Consider the following 23216-nt stretch of genomic DNA (forward strand, 5'->3'; position numbering starts at 1 on the left):
TATTGCACATTGAGTGGTAACAGCAATTGTGGGCACTAGATGGCACCATAATCTTTCTTGTCTATATTACCCGTACAATTGGTTTGGCAGGTACTAACAGTTCCTCCATCCACACAACTGTTTCAGTACATTTAAACAGTCTAAACCTTTTTTCTTTCTTCTTGTAAAAGTTCAAATGTCCAGTGCTCAGTCAGCACTCACCTCTGGGGCATTTGGTGTTGGGGGACAGTTTTTCTTGCCTTTGTCATCCACAGGGAACACAGAGGAAACAGCCTTAAGAACTGTAACCCCCTCTTTGTAACCCTATCCAAATATTAATACCCATCAAATCCTGCTGGGAATATTTCCCTACTTTCCTGGTGTCGAAAAGAATAACTTGATTTTCTCATTGCATTCCTCAGCCTGTTGAACTAACAGTGGTCTGAGGCCGTGTTAGGGAGGGTGCGGAGAGTCAACAGCCACTGCAGTGGCATCCAGCTCCCACCAAAAATACGCAAGCTTTTGGGGGTCAAACTATAAACACGTAGGGGAAAATAGAAAATTATTTATTTAATACAAAAATATTATTAAAATACACTTACATGAGCACCAAAGTACAAATTGCAGCATGCAGTATCTGAGATAAACATGTTCTCACATTTATAGTTTTTAAAGAGATTTGTATATCGGCTCACAAGGGGTTTCTAAAGACCTGCTGAACTGTCTAGCTTTTGTTTGTATCTGAAAATATATTATCATAATGCTGTGTTACCTGCTCTTCTATAGATTGCAATGATACACAATGTGTTTGAAATAAAATAGTTTCCTTGACTGTAACTAGCAAACAGTGAGACTGCATTGACATAGAGAGGGTATGTTACGTAATACTGCAATTATCAGAAAGTTGAGCTGAATACATACACAAAGTACCTTTTAATGGGTAATACAACAGAAGCCCTTGCCCCCTTTCCGTTTAGTCATCCATCTAGTTTCCCTGACATTTTCTTGCATAATTTCTTCACAATATAATGTTGCAAAACAAAAACAAACCAACAAAAAAGTAAACACCACATTTTAGCTAAGTTACTGACATTAATGTTCAGAACACACTGTAAACAGGGCCACCAGTATGCTTAACACATATCATCACAGTTTCTCCAAATATAAAACATCTCCACTCTACTTCCTGTGTAATGCTTGGCTTTGGAATAGCAAAAGGGTCCAAGTATTGTTCTTGGACTGTTAGCACTTGCTCGGGTTGCTTTGATTCACTGTTATTTGATTTTGAACTCCAAAGAACCTAAAGGAAAATTGAGGTCCACTGCAGCTCTACTGAGTGTGAGACATTTTCCTTGACCTGAGACATTTCAAGGTAAACGGGCTCCATTAGAACTCCTCCACGCTTGTGTTCAGGTCAGTCTCGTGCAGTCCTACAGTACGGTTGTGGTCCTCAAGTGGTAGCCCTTAGCTCATGAGAACAGAGGCAGCAGCATTGGTCACCTGATGGTAACCTGTTAACACTGGTAATGGAAATGCTGGTGTACTTTTCCCTCCATGTGTGCATGGGAGTGTGTGTGGGTGTGTGTGTGCATGTCTGTGTAGACCTTGGTATAAATCTTTGGTGGACCGCTGAGAGCTGGGGGCCCCATTCCCATTAGTCTCTGGTTTTGCAGGTCAGGGTTGATGGAGCCTGGCGTACTGGGCTCCTTGTCAGGAATGTGATGGTCTCGATAGGTCGTCGGTCGGGGAGGCAAAGCACTCTGGCGTCTGCGGCTGTGGCACAACCAGAGCACGATGGTGCCTACGATGAGCAGGGCAGCAGCTGGGATCCCAATGATCAGCGGCCAGGGAAGACCGGGGCTGATGTGGCGTGGAATCACATCTTTTTCCATCTTGGGATCTGTAAACAAACACAAAATGGCTTAGTGCGAATTAAGTAAGTAAATATATGTGCTTTTGTTTTCAGATTGATGCGTGTCCTTTACACACATGTAGCCACAGAATGGCTTGGTTCATTTACTGTAGCCATTCTTTGACGCTGTGAGCTGCACGCGTGTAAATAAACATACAGTGCCTTCACTTTGACACTTAGTTTGAATTGAAGAATTACAGGAACTGACCTGAGAGAACAGTGAGGTAGGCACTGCGAAAGCTATAGCCCATGGTATTAGCCCCTAAACAGATATACATTCCAGCATCCTCGTCGCGTGCCTTGACGATGGCCAGCTTGTTGAGGTAGGAACCGTCAGGTCTGGACCACACGTCCCCAGTGGGCAGCACCACAAAGTGCTGGCCTCCAACCTCCAGCGTGGAGTTATAGCGCCCCTCTGTGCCTGGATCCACCCGCTTTAGCCATTGTATAACAGGCTTCACATCACTGTGGACTTTACATTGGAATGAGGCTGTTCCACCAAACTCCACAGTTGTGTTGACAGGATGGGTACCAGTCAGAATGGGTTTGGAGTTGGTGCGCTCTGTAGAGAGAACCGATCAAAACTTGAAGTAACTTGAATATTCTGTCTTAACTACAATTAGATCACTTTGCACATTTGCAGTTGAGTTTAGTGTAACAGAAACAGTGTTCGGAACCATGGCATAGCGGTTAGCTATTAAGCTGTGGTGCTAATGCATAACATAAGTTCCTGTTCTATCAGTAATTTTCAGTCATCATTGAACTATCCATATCCATATATATAAATATATATATGATTTAAAATATTTTTTATATTAACAAACATATTCCATGCTATGCTCAAATTCATTTTTGAAATATAATCATTTACACAGTTACTGTCAAAACTTGTTTTCATGACAAATGTATTTAAACAAATAATAAATAAGACATTACTAACAAAATATAATGAATATATAAGCTAATATAGTGCATATATGCCTGACTTAAATATAATGCTACAGGAGATATTATTCTCAGGCTGTTTTATTGATGTCTTTCCATGGTTGAAACATTGGATGAGAGATTACATGCATATCGTTTATTCTTCTTCTTCTGTGCTTTTTCCTGTTGTGGCAGTTAGCAAACAGCGTTGCATTACCGCACGCGCCCCCTTCTGACTGGACGTCCGTAACATGATATATACAATTTAAAATACTGAACAAAGTGTCAATTATTTGTTTAAAAATATTTTCAAGAAAAAAAAATTCACATAAATTAATACATTTAGTTAAATAAGTCACACGTAACAAAAATGCACCAATAACTTTGCACTGGATAACAAAAACAAAGTGGCAATTATAATAAAATATGATATATTATTATTTATGTATATATGTAATGTAATGTAATGTAATATATGTACAGTATATATTATTTTAAATATGTATATATTTTATACCGTATATTATACATATTTTATAAATATGTAAATATTTATTTATTAACTAATACATTCCATTGCTAACCATTTAACTCACCAATTATTTATTAAATGTATTTGATATATTATTAATATAAATTATTTATATTATTTATTTTATATATTATTTATATATCATTAACAAATAGATAACTTTGCTGCCAACAGTCCACTTTAGCTACCAAACTCACCAATTACATCAACTTTATAGGTGGCATTGATGTGTCCCGCTGCATTGGAGACGTGACAGGTGTATTTGGCACTGTCCTGAGGCTGTAGGTTCTTCAGAGTCAGTGTCCACTGTGGCCGTTTACTCTGCTGAGGGCTGGGCAGCTGGCTCTGGTCTTTCCACCATGTAATGACCGGTGTTGGATTGCCACTGGCCAGACACTTGAGACGCACCGAGCTGCCAACAGGCTGCTCTAGCACACGCCTGCGCATCTTTGTAGGCTGACTGAAGCGTGGCTTCACTGCGGAGGAAATAAAACATTTACAGCAAGAGGTTAGGGCTGGATGACAAAACATATTCTGTTAGGTAGTCACACATAAGTGATGAAATGATCTTTCTTAAGCTCCTACAGGATGCTGGCACAAACACGATCCATGCTGATGACCTCATGTGTTGAGTAACACTGAGTGAAAGATGAGGAGGGTGTGTATCAGTTGCTTACCCCATGGCTCTCCGGTGGGGTCCTGCAGGACGAGATCTGCATTAGGTTCTGCTGCGTCTGGTGGAGGCTGCTTCTGTGTCACAGCTGCATCATCTGTAAGACAAAGTCCAAAGTGATGAAGCATGAGAAATATTTACTGTTTCATCATGCTTCAGTTCAGTACTCTACACATGCAGATTTAAATAATCAGTAGGAAGAGTAGAGGAAAGAGATTTCTCAGAATGAATCAATGTGCATTTCTATAAAACCTCATTATAATATTAAAATGCCCAGTGGTCCTTAAAAGCATTTGGACACTTAAGCCACATGTTAGATACCAAATACTGAACAAATCAGCAAAAAAAAAAAAATCACGAAAAAAAAATCTCACAAAATTACGTTTCAAATTATAAAACAACAGATACATTATTCGAAATTAAGACAAATATTTAGACGCATAATTCACATGTAAACAAAAATGTATAAATATCTTTGCGTTGGATAATAATAAATATAATAATTGTTTTTATATATATATATATATATATCTTTATTTATTATAAATATAGCACAAACATTTTTCAGGTTAAAAATGATAAACAATAGCCACATTGTTCAAAATTAAAACAAATATCTGGACACTTTCTGGTTGTCAAACTTTGTTGCAGAGTTAATAAAATTTTGCTAGAACATCTATGTGAACTGATTTCATACAATTAAAAAACTTTTGGTCCAGTTGGAAGTAAACAAAATGTCTAAAAAAATATAGTTATGAGAAAAGGTCTAGCATGATTTGTTTCAGGTGACATATGCTTTGACATTTTTTATATAAAATATTTTCTTATGACATGATTACAAATGGTTTCAGGCAAATCTTTGCTACTCAGGGAGCAATTTAAATGTCAGCTTGTTTCAGTATTTGTGAATTAAATTCAGAATGAAAATATTTTTTATATATATATATATATATATATATAATTTTTTTTTAAAAGCGCAAGTACTAAAATCTTGTTTAAGAACCCCAGTATAACACGTCAGTTCTAAAATCCTCATGTTCTCAAGCATACTTTAAGGGATAGTTTAGATATTGGTCCATAAATCAGCAGTCAGATGTTTCTCTAGCAATATGAGCTCTTTCATCTTCATACCCACTATTAATGTCTGCAAATGGTGTCATGTAAATCATGTTGAATGAGCGGGTCAATGCAAAGGCCAACACTTGGTGAGATTTATTTGTAGTGCTTTGAGAGCCAACAGAACCCCTCTGTGCCGAAAAAAAGAACAATTTGCTTGGAGATCAGTGGACTGTGAGGTGTGTAAAGGATTGTGTGTTTTTTCAGAACCGGTTACATTTTAGAACTCCATGGGAACGATAACCAGGCTGAACCGACATATTATTTTGAAGGGGTTTGTGCACTGGGGGTGAACAAACACTGCTATATTGTTTCTTCTCTCCAGTTTCCACACTGTTTAAGACACAACACTGTGTTGACTTAACCCTGGACAGGAAACCAATTAACTGACTTTAACCTAAACTGTGCAGACAGAGCTGAGAGCGCTGCTTTGTTTGGGATGAATTTCTCTGGCTCCGCTCATAGGAATGCACAGAGAACCCTCTCACTCCCCTGAATCCACAGCAGACCAATCGTCGGCACACACACAAGTGTGTACATGAGCCGAGCACAACATCTTTATGTACACAACATTACTTATTCTGGGCAATCCCAAATCAACAAGCCATGAATCAACACTGTGGCAACAAATGCTTCTCACATGGGAAGGTGATGAAACTACTTAATAAAATGCCTTCTGAATACTTTCCATAGTTCTGTTCAGCCAGCGTCATCAGTGGTTGGCACAGCTAGTACTTCAGTTAAGAAGAAAAAGTGGAACCAAACATTTGTTACTCCCCCACCCTCCATGACAGATTTATAAGCCAGAGTCTCACTATGATTCTGGTACCAGTAACATTTTGATACTGTAAAATAAGCAATAAATGGTGAAAAAATTTAAAAAGACATTTTTAAAATATATTTCTTTATAAACAAAAAGAACATCTTTTTCTTTTAAGTGCATAAAATCTATTAAAAATTGCTTTTGTCAGATAAATCCCATACTTCAAATACACTACCAGTCATACGTTTAAGCACAAATGACTAAAATGTTCCCCAAGATCTTAATCTTTTGATGCAAAGAAAATAATTTTTACATGTTTTCATTTCTTTAAAAATGTATGTATTAATAATAATAATAATAATAATAATAAAGTAAAAATAAAACCTTTGACTTGTAGTGTATATACATGCTTTAAAGTTTGGAATCAGTAATTTTAAATGTTTTTGAAAGAAGTCTCTTCTGCTCACCAAGGCTGCATTTATTTTTTATTAAAAATACAGTAAAACAGTAATACTGTGAAATATTATTACAATTTAAAATAAAGGTTTTCTATTTTAATATATTATAATAATGTAATTTATTCCTGTGATGACAAAGCTGAATTTTCAGCATCATTACTCCAGTCTTCAGTGTCACATGAACCTTCAGAAATCATTCTAATATTGTCACGATCACCGTCTGTTCCTGTCAGTTCCTGGACGCCATTTCCCATTCGGACTACATTACCCATGGGCCCTCATTCCTGAGACTGATTGCTCACGCACCTGCGCCGCATTACACTCACACTATTTAAGTCACACACACACACTCTCTCACCGCGAAGTCTTGATTTGCCCCGGTGATCATCGCTGAGCGTTTTCTTGTGGATTGTTTATTCTGTTACTGTTGACTGTTTACCTGTTGTGATTCTCTGCTGCCTGCCCTGAACCTTGCCTGTGTACTGGACTGTGTTTGTTTGCCGCCTGCCCTGATCTCCGCCTGTGACCCGATACTGTTTGTCTGCCGCCTGCCTCGACCCTTGCCTGTCCCTGTTTATGTTCTTGCCTTTGCCCCTGTCTACCTGTGTATATACTATTCTTAATAAAGCTGCAAATGGATCCCCGCTCTGCCGACCCTTCATTACAAATATGCTGATTTGCTGCTTAATAATTTTTTTAATTATCAGTGTTGAAAACAGTTGATAAAGAGTTGGAAACTGAGATTAGTATTCTTTGATGAATGGAAAGTTCTAAATAACAGCATAATTTTAACAATGTTAAAGTCTGCTGTAATTTTAGATCAATTTAATGCATTTAATTATAAACAAATTAAAGTTTAAATAATTAATTATTACTCCAAATTATTTTACTGTTTTTTTCAACTGCTTACACACAAAATCCTTACTTGTCACACAATTTTTTGAAACCTGACACTCAAACAGCAGAACCACACACCAAATCTGCAAAACCATACACTAATTCTTGGCCTTTGACAAATTTTTCATAAAACACTTTTTGCAAAACACAACACATAATTCTCTATGTAACACACAAAAATCTAACAGGAAGTATCTTGATTTCCTTTTTCAAACACAACCATTCAAAATGCCACACTAATTCATCAGTGCCTCACACTAACTCCTCACATGTGCAAACGCTCTTTGCTTTACTTAACACCAACCAATCATGGCTTCAGAATAGGCTTATAAATAGGCCAAAGGTCAAGTTATAGGTTCTGAACAACTTTTCTGTTGTCTACTTGCTTCCATATTCATCATTTCTTAACCCTATTAAAGATTTTTTCTCCACATGGTGCTGTAAAGTGCATGATAGTCATCCCTATTTCAACATAACACTTCTCCAGACAATGGAGGAGGCATGTGGAGACATTGACACTGCCTCCATCCAAGGTAGGATACGCAAGAGAGAACATAGCATGTGACATGGATGAAGTATTGTGGCCGGATCCAGCCAGGAGGAGAGATGGAGCCTAGATACACCCAACCATCTCGCCCACCAACAAACACACACACAACAAACACATGTTGGGTTTCCATGTTTTACAGGGACGTTCCATAGGTGTAATGATTTTTATACTGTACAAACTGTATATTCTATCTCCCTGCACTAACACTACCACTAGACCTACCCATGACAGAAAACATTCTGCTATTTTAGATTTTCAGAAAACATCATTCTGTATGATTTACGTATAAGCTTGTTTCCTCATAGGGACTTACTGTAAAAAATGTCCCCACAAAGTCAAAATGCACTGGTATTACTATACTTGTGGGGACATTTGATCCCCTATCTGGACACACATACACAACATTCCTTTGGAATATTCAGATGTGAGGCATTTTGCATTTTGTGTGTAATTCTTGGATTTGTGTGTAAAGTTTTGAAAAAAAGAGACAAAGTTTTAAAAATGTGTGTAAGCAGTTGAAAAAAACTGTATTAATGAATAAAAGTATACTTATATTTTAAAAAAACATACTGACCCCAAACTTTTGAATGGTAGTGTATTTTTACATTACTGAGCATGACAATGGAAGGTTGGTAATGTCTCTTCAGCTATGAAAGCCTTCAAACTCTGTTTTTCTTTAGTTTCTGCTGTCCTGAGGCTGTGTGTATAGCTGCTGTGGAGAGCGCACCGCACCTTTGTCCCTGCTAATCCTCATATGCTGAGCACAGTCCTTGCATGTTCAACACAGACATTCAGGCCAAAGCTAGCAGAAGTGTTTTCACCAGCCTTCAGTCCATTGTTACCTTTGGCCCTGGGGCGAAGGAGCAAAAGTAAGCCATTTCTGCTCTATTCAGCAGCAGCAGAGTGGAATCTGTGGAGATTTATGTGGGCTAAAGTGGTCTTACTGAGAGTCCTACTCCAGACTCTAGTTCTCTGGATTGTGAAGGGCGAGTTCTCTAAACAGGTGTCCAAAATGACAGAGGTCTTCCTGACACAGCATTCTAGAGCTGTATGGCATTATGAGCATGTTTCTAATGGAATGAATTCATAGTTCACTTACTCTCAGTGATGTTTTTTGCACTGGTGGTGCACGAAAAAAGCAGAGCTTTGAAGCTCTGAAGGACAGGGGGCTCCTTTTCCTCTGCAGCCCTATAGAGATACATATAGAGAGGGGGTGCCCAAAGAAGGTGGGCTTGGTCGAGGTCCACAGGCAGCTCCACAGCTCAGCTTACAAATGATCTTCATGTGGACTCAGTGTTAATAAGGCTCACATATTATTTTTTCCAACTGGGATGAAGTTAAAAGCAACGCCTTCAAAAAGTTTCATTCTCCATTCATACCTGTGCGCAAACATACATTCCTGTAGATCTGTCATATAGAGCTCCACATGCTAGGGAAAAAAATCAAAGCAAAACAAACATTGAATAGAAAGCAGATTGAAACGTTTCTAGTGATTTTCAGTGACGAGTGCGACATCTAAATAAAATAAACATCAAAGGAAAAAATGGTCTTGTAACTTTTTTTCTATCAAGGTCGTAATGAAGATTGAAGATGGTGTAGAAACTTACTGAGTGGTTTGACTGAGAGTGATGCTGTGTTTTTAAGGTAATAACCTATCACTAACTGAAACCATGTCTGTTCCGGTTAAACACAAAAGAAAACACAACCAATGCTGTTTACCATAGTGAGATTAAAGTACTACGAATGAAAAAGGTATGAACTGATACATTTTTTTTATTGAGTTCTTTCCAGCCCTTTTAAGCTCTTCCAATCATTTTGTTCTTGATGAAAACGTTAGTTCTAATCTTTTTTGAAAGAAGCACGGTTATGTGTTTTCATGTATTCAAATGTATTCAAAAATACTGGAGAGAGATGAGAGAAATACAAAGGAATAGACTGAGCTGTTATAAAAGCAAGTGCTTATTCCTGCCAATAAAATCAAAACAAAAAAATCAAATCAGATGGGTAATGTAGGTAAGCTTTCATGCTTTTAAAAAATATGATTTGATACCTCCATTTTTGTTAGCTTTACACACACACCTCATTTCCATCTGTATATTTGGCATGGCATATCACTATGAGTGCTGACTGAAGAGGCAAATTAGAGACTGTTGGTACATTCACAGCAGGCAAAGACAGAGAGAAGCAGATGAGAAAGGGTAATTAGAAGTCTCCTTGTATCTTTTATAGAGCCATAAGTGGTTTGCTGCAACAGTTGTATGGCGACTCGGGAGGAAATTGGCCAAACCTAATGTGCCTGTGTTCTTTTCTTCTCTGTTGTGAGTGGAGTGGGCCCGAAGCATCCTGCAAAGGGCCCGGCCCAGCCTCTGGCCCCTCTAATGAGGTGGATGAAAGGCCCTTTAATGTGGCTCTCTGATTAAGGTGGGTAATTTGCATCCCTTTAGTTTAATTAAAACCTTTGCTCCCCCTGCAGCTCAAAGAAGGCTCAGTTGTATGCCATGAAACCAAAGCCATGATGTGATTAGGATCTGGTTTGAATTGCACATATGCATCAGAGATATACCGGAGTCAAAATATTTAGTGCATTTACTGCATGCTATAATTTGACAAAGTGGGATCTAAAAGTCAGAGAGCTTCCTTTTTTGCTATGTTCCACACACACACACACACACACACACACACACACACACACACATATATATATGTTATTATGTGTGAATAAAGACTATTTAGTTGTTTCAGCTTGTCATTTGCCTAATAAATGACAATAAAATGTTTAGTTTTAAACATTCATCTTATATGCAAATTATACACTACTGTGCAAAAGTTTGGAGTCAGTAAGATTTTTTATTTCTAAAGAAATATAATACTTTTACGAAATGCATTATATGGATCAAGGAACAAGGAGAACTTAGTAACTATAGAAACTAAACTGCATGGAAATGCAGGAACATGAACAAAAACATAATGAAACAACTTAATCCTGACATTAATGTCCCCTCCCACAAGGTGCGTGGGTGAGGAGGAGGGGGCTTTGGAGAAGAGCGAGGAAGATGTGGAGCAGAGATGAGGGAAGGAGGAGCCAAGGTGGAGCCCTGATGGACATCTTGGGTTGAACCTTGGGGCCGACCAATGGAAGCGGAGCTGTCAAACTTGGAGACCACTGCGCAATATATGGGGCCCGACAGTCCAGCGTGACATTGCAGGCAAGGCAGTGGATGAGGTGACGACAGGGGCCAGAAAGAACGGGGTGACACCAGAAGAGGGTGAGGAATGGTGGGAATGAGAAGCTTGGTGGAGCCAAAGGGGTGAAGGTCTGAGGTGCAGCCAGAGACCCAGAAGTCCACAGCAAAACCTGGGTAAGGAGAGACCAAGGTGGAGCTGGAGTGACAAGGGAGCCCAGTGGAGCCTTAGTGATGGCCAACCATGGCAGAGCTGAGCGAGTGCAGAGCCGAAGGGCTGACAGGCTGAGGTGGAGCAATGGGCCTGGATGCCTTGGGTGTAGCCAGGGGATCCAACTCACAGCATTGCACTGGTGTTGAGGAGGTCTGAGGTGGAGTCAACAAGCAGGAATGAGTCAGTGGCACGGGCGGAGCCGAGGAGCTGCGAGGCACCAGTGGGGCAGATAGGTCCAGGGAATTAGACAGAGCTTGTGGTGAGGATGGTGACAATGGGGTGGGCAGGGCATTGGGTGCGACCAAGTCATTCATGATGTAGAGTGTGGTGGGCTGGGAATTGACATGCTCAGAGGTGCGGACACAGATGGGATCTGGCTCAGTGGTAAGCCAGCGCTCCTCTACTGGCTCAGTGCTGGACTGTATCACTGGCACTAACTCCTTGATGGACCTATCAATCGGCTCCAGCCTCGTGATAAATGAGGCGACCAGCACTGGTTCCGGAGTGGACACTGTGGCTGGCTCTGTCTCCAGGGATGGAGGGGGTTCAAGCTCGTGGTCTGCGACAAGCGCTGGCTTGTGCTCTGGTTCCGTGGTGGGCAATGGTGTCGTCTCTGGGTCCATCATAGGAGATCTCTCTGCTTTACTGGGACACTCCGGGCTGGGACGATGTGTCCTTTCTGGAGCGGGCAGAGAGATGGCTGCTGGAGGTGTTGATAGTCCTGGGGAGTTGGAGTTAATGGTGTTGTCATCCTCAACGATTCCCACGGTGATGGAGGATCCGCACACCCACAAGGCATAATCGATGATCTCGATGAAAGAACAGATCGTACCTCAAAAGCAGCATCTGGCTGAGGATATTGCCAATCCTGCTCAAGAAGAGCTGTTTCAAAGCTTCAATATCCCAGCACGTTTTGTGGTAATGCTTCAGGAACTCCTTCACGTACTCCTCTAGCGACTGGCCATTCTGTGAGAAGCAGTCCGTAAAATACTCTGTCACGTAGATTGTGTTATTAATAACATGCATTATGCAGGAAGTCCGAAGAGTTACTTTTAATAATAATCACGGAGAATGCTTGCAAGGAAAATAACACATACTACATTAAGTACACAATGAGAACTGACCAAAGAATGAACAAAACTTATACACAGAGAACTAAACTAGATACAGGTGGGATTAATTAGTAAACAGGGGAACAAACAAGGGGATCTTAGTAACTATAGAAACAGGAACTAAACTACAAAGAAATACAGGATCGTGAACAAAAACATAATCCTGACACGTGACAAGACTCAAGTAATGCTGCTGAAAATTCAGCTTTGCCATCACAGGAATAAATTATATTTTAAAATATATTAAAATAGAAAACAGTTATTTTAAATTGTAATAATATTTTACAATATTACTGCTTTCACTGTATTAAGAAAAAACAAACAACACTCCAAACTTCTGTCCAGTGTATGATTGCCCTTGCATAATATTATGACTTTAAAAAGGTGCTCCTTAACAATTTGGAATTTAATGCTATTTCTACATATCCACTTTTCAATAATCAATTAAGGGTTCACTTCTTTAAAGGATAATGATGTTATGTTAATTATTTATGGATTTTTTTATAATTACTTAAAAAAGAGAAAATATGATGTAACAGGGTTGACGGATAACCTGGAAGTTTTATTAGTTTCACTGAAATCTTAAAATAAAGAGAGATTTTGACTAAACGCTATTGGTTAATATTCTGCTACAGGCTGAAGTCATTTTTTGTACACAAATGTATATAAAACACAAATGGCACCCGTTTTGTAGAATGACTATTAGTATCTAAAGAAAAGACTGGAGTACAGTAGAATTTATTTGTCTGATGTCAAACACATCACAAGAACCGTCACAAGCACTGGAAAATGCTCTTAAAGCCCCCCTTTCATCATGCGTCACTCTAACACTGATGTAATCCGCAGTTCTGATTACTTGTAATGTGACACGGAGCTTCACAACTTGAGCTCTGAAGAGCGTGTTTGTTTTATTTCTTTCATTGTAGGAAAATAAGCTTGGGCAAGTTCAAAGCACAAACACATATGGACACAAATGAATTCATGCTTGTGAGTAGCAGAAGAAAAGACATAGTTGAAAAAAAGGAAGATGAAAGGACGCTTGATGGAATTGAAACCAGTCTGGACTCACATGAAATTAAGCTGAACAGAGAGAGACATACAGAGTTTGCAATGGCATATAAGAGTGAGTTCAGGCGGGGAAGTGAGAAGCATAATTGAGAAGAAAAGTCTGTAACTTCAGCAGCAGCAGTAGGACAGAAAAAAAACAGATGATAAGGTAATTAGGAAATGGTTTCTGCTGATTTAATGTTAATATAATAAAATTATTATATTATAATATTAATCACATTTAATTATTCCTTTACTTAAAAAAAATTCTTTTTAGATTACCAGTTCACGCCTATAGTGGAGTTGTACACAATAAAATTCTCTACACTATTCAAAAGTTTGGAGTCTGTAATATATTATTTGAAGTCTCTTATGTTTACCAAGACTGCATTTATTTGGTCAGAAATACAGTAACATATGTAAAATTGTGAAATATTACAATTTAAAATACTCAGAATATTTAACTGGAAGAAGAGTCGATTTTATAAAATGACCCAGTTCATGTTTCTTCCCCCTTGGACTGTTTAAATAGGAGAGAAACATTTCCCAAAAGAGGAGCTGTCGTGGAAAATAGGTGTAAATCAGACTAAACATAAATACTGCAGCAGTGAGGCCGTTCTGCTCTCAGGCCAGGCATGGAAAACGAGTAAACGCATGTCTATTGGAATGGAAAATAGCTTGTGTAGTTTACCAGCGGGAAAGGTTATGAGCAAATTATCTCGAATGAATGAACGTCAGTGCTGTGATTCCCACTCAAGCCAAACCTGGTCAAGGTGGCATGACCCAAAGAGTGGAAGGCATCTCCATGCTGTCCCAAACTTGCTGCCCCTCCCTTATCCCACCTACCATGTCCCTCCGCAGTCTTGGGTTGGCTTACGAGTGTAATTTTGATACAATTATCCATTTAGGTGAGGAGGACGTTGGCTAAACTGCAACACATGTAACCCGTGGCCTGCAAACAAAGAACAAAAGGCCACTGCTGGAAGCTCTCCACCAGTCCCCTCATAAAACAGGCAGCCCAAACCACCGTCTGAGTAGAAGCCACAGTCTCTCCCTGCTGTGTCCGTACACAGTATGGCCTCCTATACGATATAGGTAAGAGATGCAGACAAGAGGGAGCCAATGCCAGGGAACCAGGACTCTACAACAGCGTAATTGTGTGTAGAGTCTGTTACTGTTGGAGGCAAACTTACGATCTTCAAATTCATACATCCAACATAAATGTAAACTCTCACAATATAGACAATTAGGTTGTGAAGAAAAGCCTCAGATCCTTCGCCCTGGACTCCTGCAAAGCAGCGTTGGGAAAAAACAATGCTGGCAGTGTGTGGTGCTCTTTAGAAACAGCAGGGGTGCAGGGTCTGGGACCACCACTGAGGAAAGAGGGAGAGGCCCAGGTGCTGTGGGACATTTTAAAGTACAGCACTTCATGACACGCAGACTGATTTAACTCCACGACACATCAGTGAATGTGGGAATGATGGTGAAGCATTTCTTCAACACTCTCTGGTAAACAACACCTTTATTCTGACCTTTAAAACCCAATATGCCATTCTTACAAACCCAAATTCCCAGAGTTCGCTGTGCCAGATTGCAAAAAAGTACTGAATATGTGAGGAACATTGGAGAGCAAGTTAACGATCCTATTAAAATGCCTTAAAGCTGTAAAGCTGTGCTAATCTCTGTCTATATTTAAAACTTGAGCTGTTGTTCTCATGTACAAACGCAGACATGATTTTGAAAAAAACGTGTTTCTATTTACGCATGTGAAAAGCACAAAGACTTTTCGGTGACTGTGGTCAGGAAAAACTGAAGGCTTAAATTATAGCCATTACCTCAGTTTAGGTTTATTGCCAACTGATTACACCAAGCCATCAGCTGCCTGGTTTGATAGGGGCACAATATCAACTAAAAGCTAAAATTACACTTTCAGGAGGAAATAAGTGGGGTATAGATTGCACACACATTAAAATATGAGGGCACAGTTCGGCCCATGCTTGCCATGAGGGCAAATCCTGGTGCAGATTAGACCCGCTCTGATGACAACAGGTGCTATTGAATGTCACTAAATTCCTCAGTCCTGATACCATCAGCCCTGGCTGGAGTTTCCCTGTTGTGTTTTTGGTGTACATTAATCTACATTAAGTAGCTGCTTCACAGGAGGATCTCTGTAAAAGCACCTGTCAGGAGCAATTTTGTAATTTGCTGTGCTCTCAAATTTGTTATGTAAAATTGGCAAAACCTCTCTTTGTTATTATTTGTATTATTCCTTATTATTCAATTTTATTATTTACATTGACATTTACATGCACATAATTTTCTGAAGAGAGTAGTAATGATGCCTTAGTAACTATGTGCAGTAATCAATTAATTAATTCTCATTTATGTCCTTCAAAACAGCACACAACAGATCAATAAATAGCAAAAATGTATTGCTTAAAAAGACCTAGTTAAAAAGACCTAATGTTGTTCCAAACCTGTATGACTTTCTTCTGTGGAACACAAAAGAACACATTTTGAAAAATGAAAGTTTTGTCTATACAGTCTATACAGTTTTAGACTTCACTGACTTTCATTGTAGAGGCAAAAATGGTGTAGTGAGTGAATTATAAATTACATTTTTTGTGTGAACTATACCTTTAACTCTTCTGCGGCAGGGGCCACTAATCTTTACTGAAAAACAATGGTGCTTCTTAACCGTCAGTTAATTAATAGTGGCATTCCCCCCAGCAAAAGTCACAGCTTTAAACACTCAAACACTGCAACAGGAGGGTCTAATGGGCCTTTTGTTCGGGGCTGTTGGTCATTGCAGTTAATGACTTCTGTAAACTCTACAACTATATTCCAAAGGGAGTGAAGCAGTCCAATGCACCATAACTCTGAGTTCCACAGTGCTCTCGGGGACAAAACAGGAAAACAGCAGGCCGCCATCACTCCCCATACAGGAGGCCCAGAGCAAAGACATCAAGGGGAGGGAACCTGAAATCACTAGCTCGGCCAATTAAGCAGCTGCCTCGCTCAGCAGAATAATCATGCTTTACATCCGCATACTAGTTGCCTCGGTTGCCTCCCCAAACATGGCAAGCCGTACAGGAAGAGCCGAGGGCTTCTGGGTCCTCAAGGCCTCTCAACTTCACCGGACCAGTTCAGATTTATGGCAAAGGCGGCGGCAGGTCGTCTCTGTCTCCTCTCCCTGTACAGAACGTTTTGGCTGGAAATGCCTGCCCCACAGTCCCTCAGCAGTCATCAGGAGAACCACACGCTCCGAGCTGCAACAGTCCAGCACAAACCCCCCATTGCTCTAACCAGTCTCACAACAGCTACATGTCTCTACACCTCATTTTCTTTCTCCTTCCATCCATCCAAGAAAGTGTGTATTAATTTCCTTGCCTGTCAGGTTCTAGTGGAAAAAAAAGTCTCCACTGCCCGGGTAAAAGTACGAACATGGTATTAAATTACGGCCTATATAAACAACTGCAGGTATTGTGTGACGGACGACATGAAGCCATCCTTTGTTCTCAAGATTTGATAATGCAAAACGGCATCAGTGCCATATGCTCCAACAAATGCTAACAAGTCATAAATTTCCATCAGTACAATGCTCTCTTGTGCTTTTTCAGTTAATGTTATGTACATGAAACCATGCTTGCTTTAAAGTACCTTGCCAGTCACGTCAGTTTTGTCAAATATGATTTGGGAGCAGCTTTATATTAGCCCTACTGCCTTCCTGAGCCACAATTAGCTTTTTGCGAGGGCATATAAAAGTTCCCCTGCTCTTTTTTTTATTTAAGTTGAGAACTTATGCTTTAGTTCTGCTGTTTTGGGATGCCATCTGTCTAGCTGGGGCACTATCCCCTTAAAAGACTACCTCAAACTGTAGTGCGTGTGCAATGGTGCAGGTTTTGATTAAGCCTGTATGATTGATGTGGCCTACAAATGCTCTGGGTGTGCAAAAGTATAAAGAACTGAGATATAAAGGGTTGTGGTGTATGGCGTGGGAGGCAGTCTTTACCAATTACAATGAGTGTGAAGTTGAGGGCGAGGCTGCCAAATCCATTGGTGACGCGGCAGATGTATTTTCCGGCATCCTCTAGTTCCACTTCTTTGATCTTCAGACTCTGCTTCAGAACCTTGTAGCGGCTCCAGCCTGGATTCACGTTCCGCCCATCCTTCACCCACAGGACCAAAGGAGGGGGGTCACCCTCTACAGGGCAAGGAAGACGAATTGTGCGGCCCAGTTTTGCAGTCTGTCTGTCCTCTACCTTGCGACTCACCCATGGAGGACCTGGTGCAAAAAACAATGTCTTAAGTAACAGAACAGTATTTGTGCAATATACATATCAAACAATAACCTGTGCACATAAATTTTTTTTTATTTGTGTGTGTGTGTATATATATATATGTAAGCAATAAGGTACGAGAGGCTGTGCTGTATCGTGAATTGACAAGGGCTGTCAGTCATGGGAAAACCCCTAACTGTTAAAAGGACAAGATAATACATTTAAACAGATTTTTTATTATGAACATAGGAGGGCAATTCCAGTGTTATGGATGTGACATTTGCAGTCAAAACTGCAAGAGAATGCATTTAATACCAATATATTGAACCGCCTGTTTATATATTCATAGTCCCTTATTAAAGGAGTCCAGACATTAGAAAAATGTCAGTCTATACAATCATTTTATATTTTAGATGAGGGAAATATACATGTGTTACGGACGTGACAAAAAAAGTCACCAAGTTTTAGGTGTCAACATATTTTTTAGGAATTCTGTGAATTACACTGCACAAACCAAAAGTAATACTGCCCACCGAATGAAGAACTGTTGGCTCTCCACAGACCATAAAATATTCATTTTATTTTATTTTTCTTGTTCGCATTTATGAGGAAAAAATAACGTTACGGACGTGACCGCGCTGAAACCGGCACATAAGACTGCTTTAAAATTTTCACAGAGACCTCAAGCGGGAATTTAAACCACCACATGTTGATATCTGGGATACCAGTATGGTAAGACTGCAGAAATAATCAACTTTATACTAAACTTTATTCAACTTTATACCCTAGGTCTATTGCAAATGGTTATGGATTATTTCTCATGTTGACAAGCTTTTGCGGCGTTCAAGAATCAATTTAGAGACCATGATTTTCCTTCTAACAGAACTGCTTGCTAAAATACATTAACAAATATTAATGTTTATCATAAAGCAGTTTAAAATCGCAGGTTTTCCCCACAGTCAGGTGAACCGATTGACACTATTGTCACTCGCAATCATGTCAGTTTTATGTTTTGTGTATGAATGATTGCACGGTTTTCGGCTAGTTTGCGCAGTTTAAAGCAAAGTCTTGAGTCAAAATGATCAAATTTTATTTAATGTCAAAATTGTTGCAATATTATTATTATTATTTTGTCAGCTTACTGTTGATCGCGGGATTATGATCAATAGGCTATTCATGTTTTAACCAACAGGTAAAAACGTGACATCCCGAGGGAAGTGTCCTATGAGACACAATGCTCTTCTGTAAGTTGTACTGTATCATAGGCCTACCTTCTGATGTTCATATTTCGTTCTGTAATTGATAAAGAGGATCCGCTTGATATGCCGCTTACACTGAGGCGCTGCAGTAATCTGTCACGTGCCGTAGGCTATTAAAGAGTGACATCTATTGTTTAAATTTTGTTATAAAATCGACCGAATTTGAAAGTTGAGACCTTTTTTCATATTAAAACTAATAAATCACAAAGAGTATTGCGATTATTGGGTATGTTCGGATATATACGGTAAGCCTGAAACAGATCACAGCAATATAAAGAAACAAAGTCATATGCATAGGATTTAAAGCGTCCCTAACTGTCACGTCCGTAACGCTGATTATAGTTAGTTCAGAGCAAAGTAGTGAGATGATTTGTTGATCCTAATAAGCATAAAGATAATTTAGCTTTGTATATAAAGTTTTAAGTTATTTGTATTCATAATTGTTATATGACATAAACTTAATCTTTAAAACGTTATGGATGTGACAGAGCACTGAAGCGTCGGGACCTCTTAATTCTAGCCCTTATAAATTCAACAGGCAGTGCTGTTATGACAAAATGAGTGTATTTATTTCTCAGGCATGTCTCCATCTCTCTGCACAATGCTTACTGTTAAAATACAGTTTAAAAAAGAGGGTCTTTGATCCCTTTTTTGAAAGCATGAAATATGGTTGGTTGAAAATTTAATTTAAGCATTGTTGCTTACCTCATATGTTGTGGATAAACAAGGCAATTTTCTTAACATTTCTGTTAGAGCACATTAATACAGTATATTACAGACCTAAATGGACAACTTAAAAAGGGTTTTGTTCTTTTGGTAAAAACTTTTTTTTTTCATGGTAAGGATGACCTTTGCATGGAATTGCCCAGGAAAATGCTAAATCTGAATGCAGGTAATAAACTCGCTCCATTGATCTCTTTCTCACAATACTCTTCTACATAATACAGTAAGCTTCAAAGAATAATATCAACTGACAACAAAGAGTTTACGTTGCTAAGAGTGGATGTAAGGGTGTTGTGTAGTGATACACAGAACAGTTGGGTGAAGCGGTCATAACCGTGTTTTATTGTGAATAAAACACAGCTATTGACCAATCAGAATCAAGGACAGGAACTAACCGTTTATATATATATATCTGTTTGTGTGTGTGTGGTGATTTTTTCAAAAATACAAAACAATGAATAATAATAATAATAATAAAGAATTGTAAAAGTAACATTTAGTATAATAAAAATAATAAAATGGTAAAGAAGTAATATTTATATAAATATTTTATTCATATTTGATATTTTTAATTAGTTTTTTTCTATAAATATTTGTTTTTGTGGTGCATTTTTCTTTAATAAATACATTAACAATATTAATGAATGTATTAGCAAATCAAATAATAATAATAATAATAATGATTTAAAAAAATAAAATGTAGTATAATAAAAATAATACAAGAAAAAAGTAATATTTTATATAAATATTGTAACTTTTATTAATATTTAATATTTTTCTATAAATATTTGTATTTTTGTGGTGCATTTTGCTTTTATAATTATTATTGCAGTAACAATATTAATAAATGTATTAGCAATAATATTTTTTTTTTTATAATTTAATAAATTGCATTTTTATTATTTTTATTATTATAAATTTTTTGTGAACTTATTACCCACCATGAGTAATACAGAGAAAACAAACGCATTTGTTTCCCCCTCCAGATATACACAAAATAATGTAATAGTTTTAAAATGCAACATTAAGGTGACTAACAGGTCGACTAACAGCAGTAGTATCGTTGAGGTGACTAGTCTTGCATATCCTTATAAAACACTTGAGTCTTTTGATAGAAGAGAAGATTCATGTGCCCTGCGGACTAAAATGTTCCTTTGCTGGCATTAGGGCACAAGAAGCGCAAAGTCAACACTGCCAAAAATGTCATGGGCAAAAAAAAAAGAAATAAATAATAATTCTGACATGAAGAAAATATTTTTTCTTCAGCTCCTAATACACCATGTCCCACAAAGATGTTATGAGGGGGGAAGTTAGGCACAAGAATTTTATGGGGAATTTCTTTCCTTGCATGCACAAGGTCCTTTTCATCCCTTCCTAGCAGCTTGTGAAGACTCCCATGAGCACTTGCTTTCCATTTCCTTCGCACTGGCGTGTGTGTACGTTGGAAGGCACCTCTCATTCATGCCTGGTACTGTCACATCCTGTTGCTGCTCTAGCAGCTGCTTTGAGAACCACCAAGATTATAAATTGAAAAATGACACTTGCCCTAAATGTACTTTTTTTTCTCTATATTTTTTCACAGTCTCTCTGCTGGAGTGAAGTGTTTTCACCTGAAGTTGCTGGTTGCCATCCAGGAAAGTGCCACGAGAAAAGGCGGGAGGGAAAAGAAAAGGTTGTTTTGGTGCTGGAATTAAATTACAGTAAATTCCAGAATGTTAGACTGAGAAGGGCCGAGAATGACAGAAAAATTCCTCTCTGGAAATAGAGCAGAAAAAAGGTGGAAATGAACATCACAGCTGGAGAGAAGTCTATGTTAAATGAATCATGCACTTAATTCACAAATGTAAGTGTATAAAATAATTGGTGGGTTAATAAACATTTGGGAGGCATTTGAAAGGAAAACAGTTGTGTGTTTATAATGAATATTTCATGTAATTGGAGGGCTTCTTGAACAAACAATGGATCTTTTCACTAGCGGTGGAGAGATAAGGGGCATTGCACAGACCATGTGAGATAGATCTTATGAATCTAGTGGCTGAATGAATAGAAAAAAGAAGAGGGTAAGAGTGTTTGCTTAAGAATATTAAAACAACAAAGTGGATACCATAGAGCAGAAGCTGAAATTGCTCATTCCCCATCTGTTAACAGGCCACGCTTTACACATGGCATACATCACACACATGATGAAGAATGTGTTAGAAAAAAGATGTGACTCAGAGAGACTCAAGGAAAGAAAGCTTGTGAATGTCATTTCAAATTGCTTCCTTCCAATGCAAACTTACCTATTTGTCACAGAGCTGTGTCTAAGCTGACCGAAAGGCTTTGATGTGAGGCAGAGAGAAGCGTCATACGTGCTGACAGACAAATATTGCCCATAACAGTGGAAAAGAACAGAAGATGACAGGGGCCACACACATGTCCCATACATCAAAAACATGTCTGGTTGAAGCTGATGGCAGACAGGGTGGCAAAAGAAATCTCGGTAACACTTTACAATAAGGTTCTTTAATTAAACATTAGTTAATGTATTAACTAACATAAACTTACCATGAGCAATACATTTGTTACTGTATTTAATAATCTTCGTTAATGTTAGTTAATGAAAGTACAGTTGTTCATTGTTTGTTCATGTTAGTTCACAGTGCATTAACTAATGTTAACAAGATTTTTAATAATGATTTGGTAAATGTTGAAATTAACATTAACAAAGATTAATAAATTCTGTATAAGTGCAGTTCATTATTAGTTCATGTTAACTAATGTTAACTAATGAACCTTATTGTAAAGTGTTACCGAAATCTGGAAATAACATCACTGTGTGCTGAGAATCAGGGTCTACTGTAAAAGTAGACATTTAGGCAGAAAATTAAGTATTTTAGGTTGAGGTAAGGATTTGTAAAATGTAAAAAAAAAAGAACCATAAAAAGTACCATAAAATGTTATAACCTTCTCGGAGAGGTTGAGTCTCTAAATGCAATCCCTTTGCAGCACCACAGTTAAAAAAATTAAATTAAAACTTTTATTAAATTATTTTTTATTTATTTATTTTTTAAAACCTGGAAAAACTAGTTGACCTCAGTAAAGTTTGGAATCAGTAAGATTTTTTTAATTAATACTTTTTAATGCAGCAATGATGCATTAAAAGGTGACAGTAAAGACATTTAAAGTGTTACAAAAGATTCCTTTTCTAAATAAATGCAACATTTAGAAATTTCTATTCAACAATAAAATCAAGAAAAATGTATAATGGTTTGCACATAAATTATAATAATAAATGTTTCTTGAACACCAAATAAGCATATATGGATGATCATGTGACACTGAAGACTGTATTTTTGATCAAATAAATTCAGCCTTGGTGAGCATAAAAAAAAACTTTCAAAAATATTATAAAATATTATCAACCTCAAACTTTTGAATGGTATACTGTTTTGGTTAAATTCTTAGCTAGCATCAGATATTTCTTTCATGGGTAACACTTTATTTTAGGGTATTTTAAGTAGTTGCTTATTAGCATGCATATTACTAGAATATTGGCTGTTTATTAGTACTAATTAAGCACATATTAATGCCTTTTTCTGCATGACCATATTCT

At 38.1% G+C, this 23216-nt stretch overlaps 1 protein-coding gene across 1 annotated transcript in view; it reads right to left on the reverse strand.

The window, feature by feature from the left end:
- Positions 1-529: 529 nt before the first annotated feature.
- fgfrl1b (fibroblast growth factor receptor like 1b) overlaps positions 530-23216 on the reverse strand; it is a 45916-nt gene continuing 23229 nt past the window's right edge. The window contains exons 3-7 of the mRNA XM_051860950.1: positions 17372-17644; positions 4025-4117; positions 3545-3823; positions 2100-2453; positions 530-1879 (exon numbers count right to left, since the gene is read on the reverse strand). Of these exons, the coding sequence (XP_051716910.1) occupies positions 1494-1879; positions 2100-2453; positions 3545-3823; positions 4025-4117; positions 17372-17644 (1385 nt within the window). The 3' untranslated portion in view covers positions 530-1493. The remainder of the gene's footprint in view (positions 1880-2099; positions 2454-3544; positions 3824-4024; positions 4118-17371; positions 17645-23216) is intronic.

Source organism: Ctenopharyngodon idella, chromosome 14, assembly GCF_019924925.1.
Source record: "Ctenopharyngodon idella isolate HZGC_01 chromosome 14, HZGC01, whole genome shotgun sequence".
NCBI lineage: Eukaryota > Metazoa > Chordata > Actinopteri > Cypriniformes > Xenocyprididae > Ctenopharyngodon > Ctenopharyngodon idella.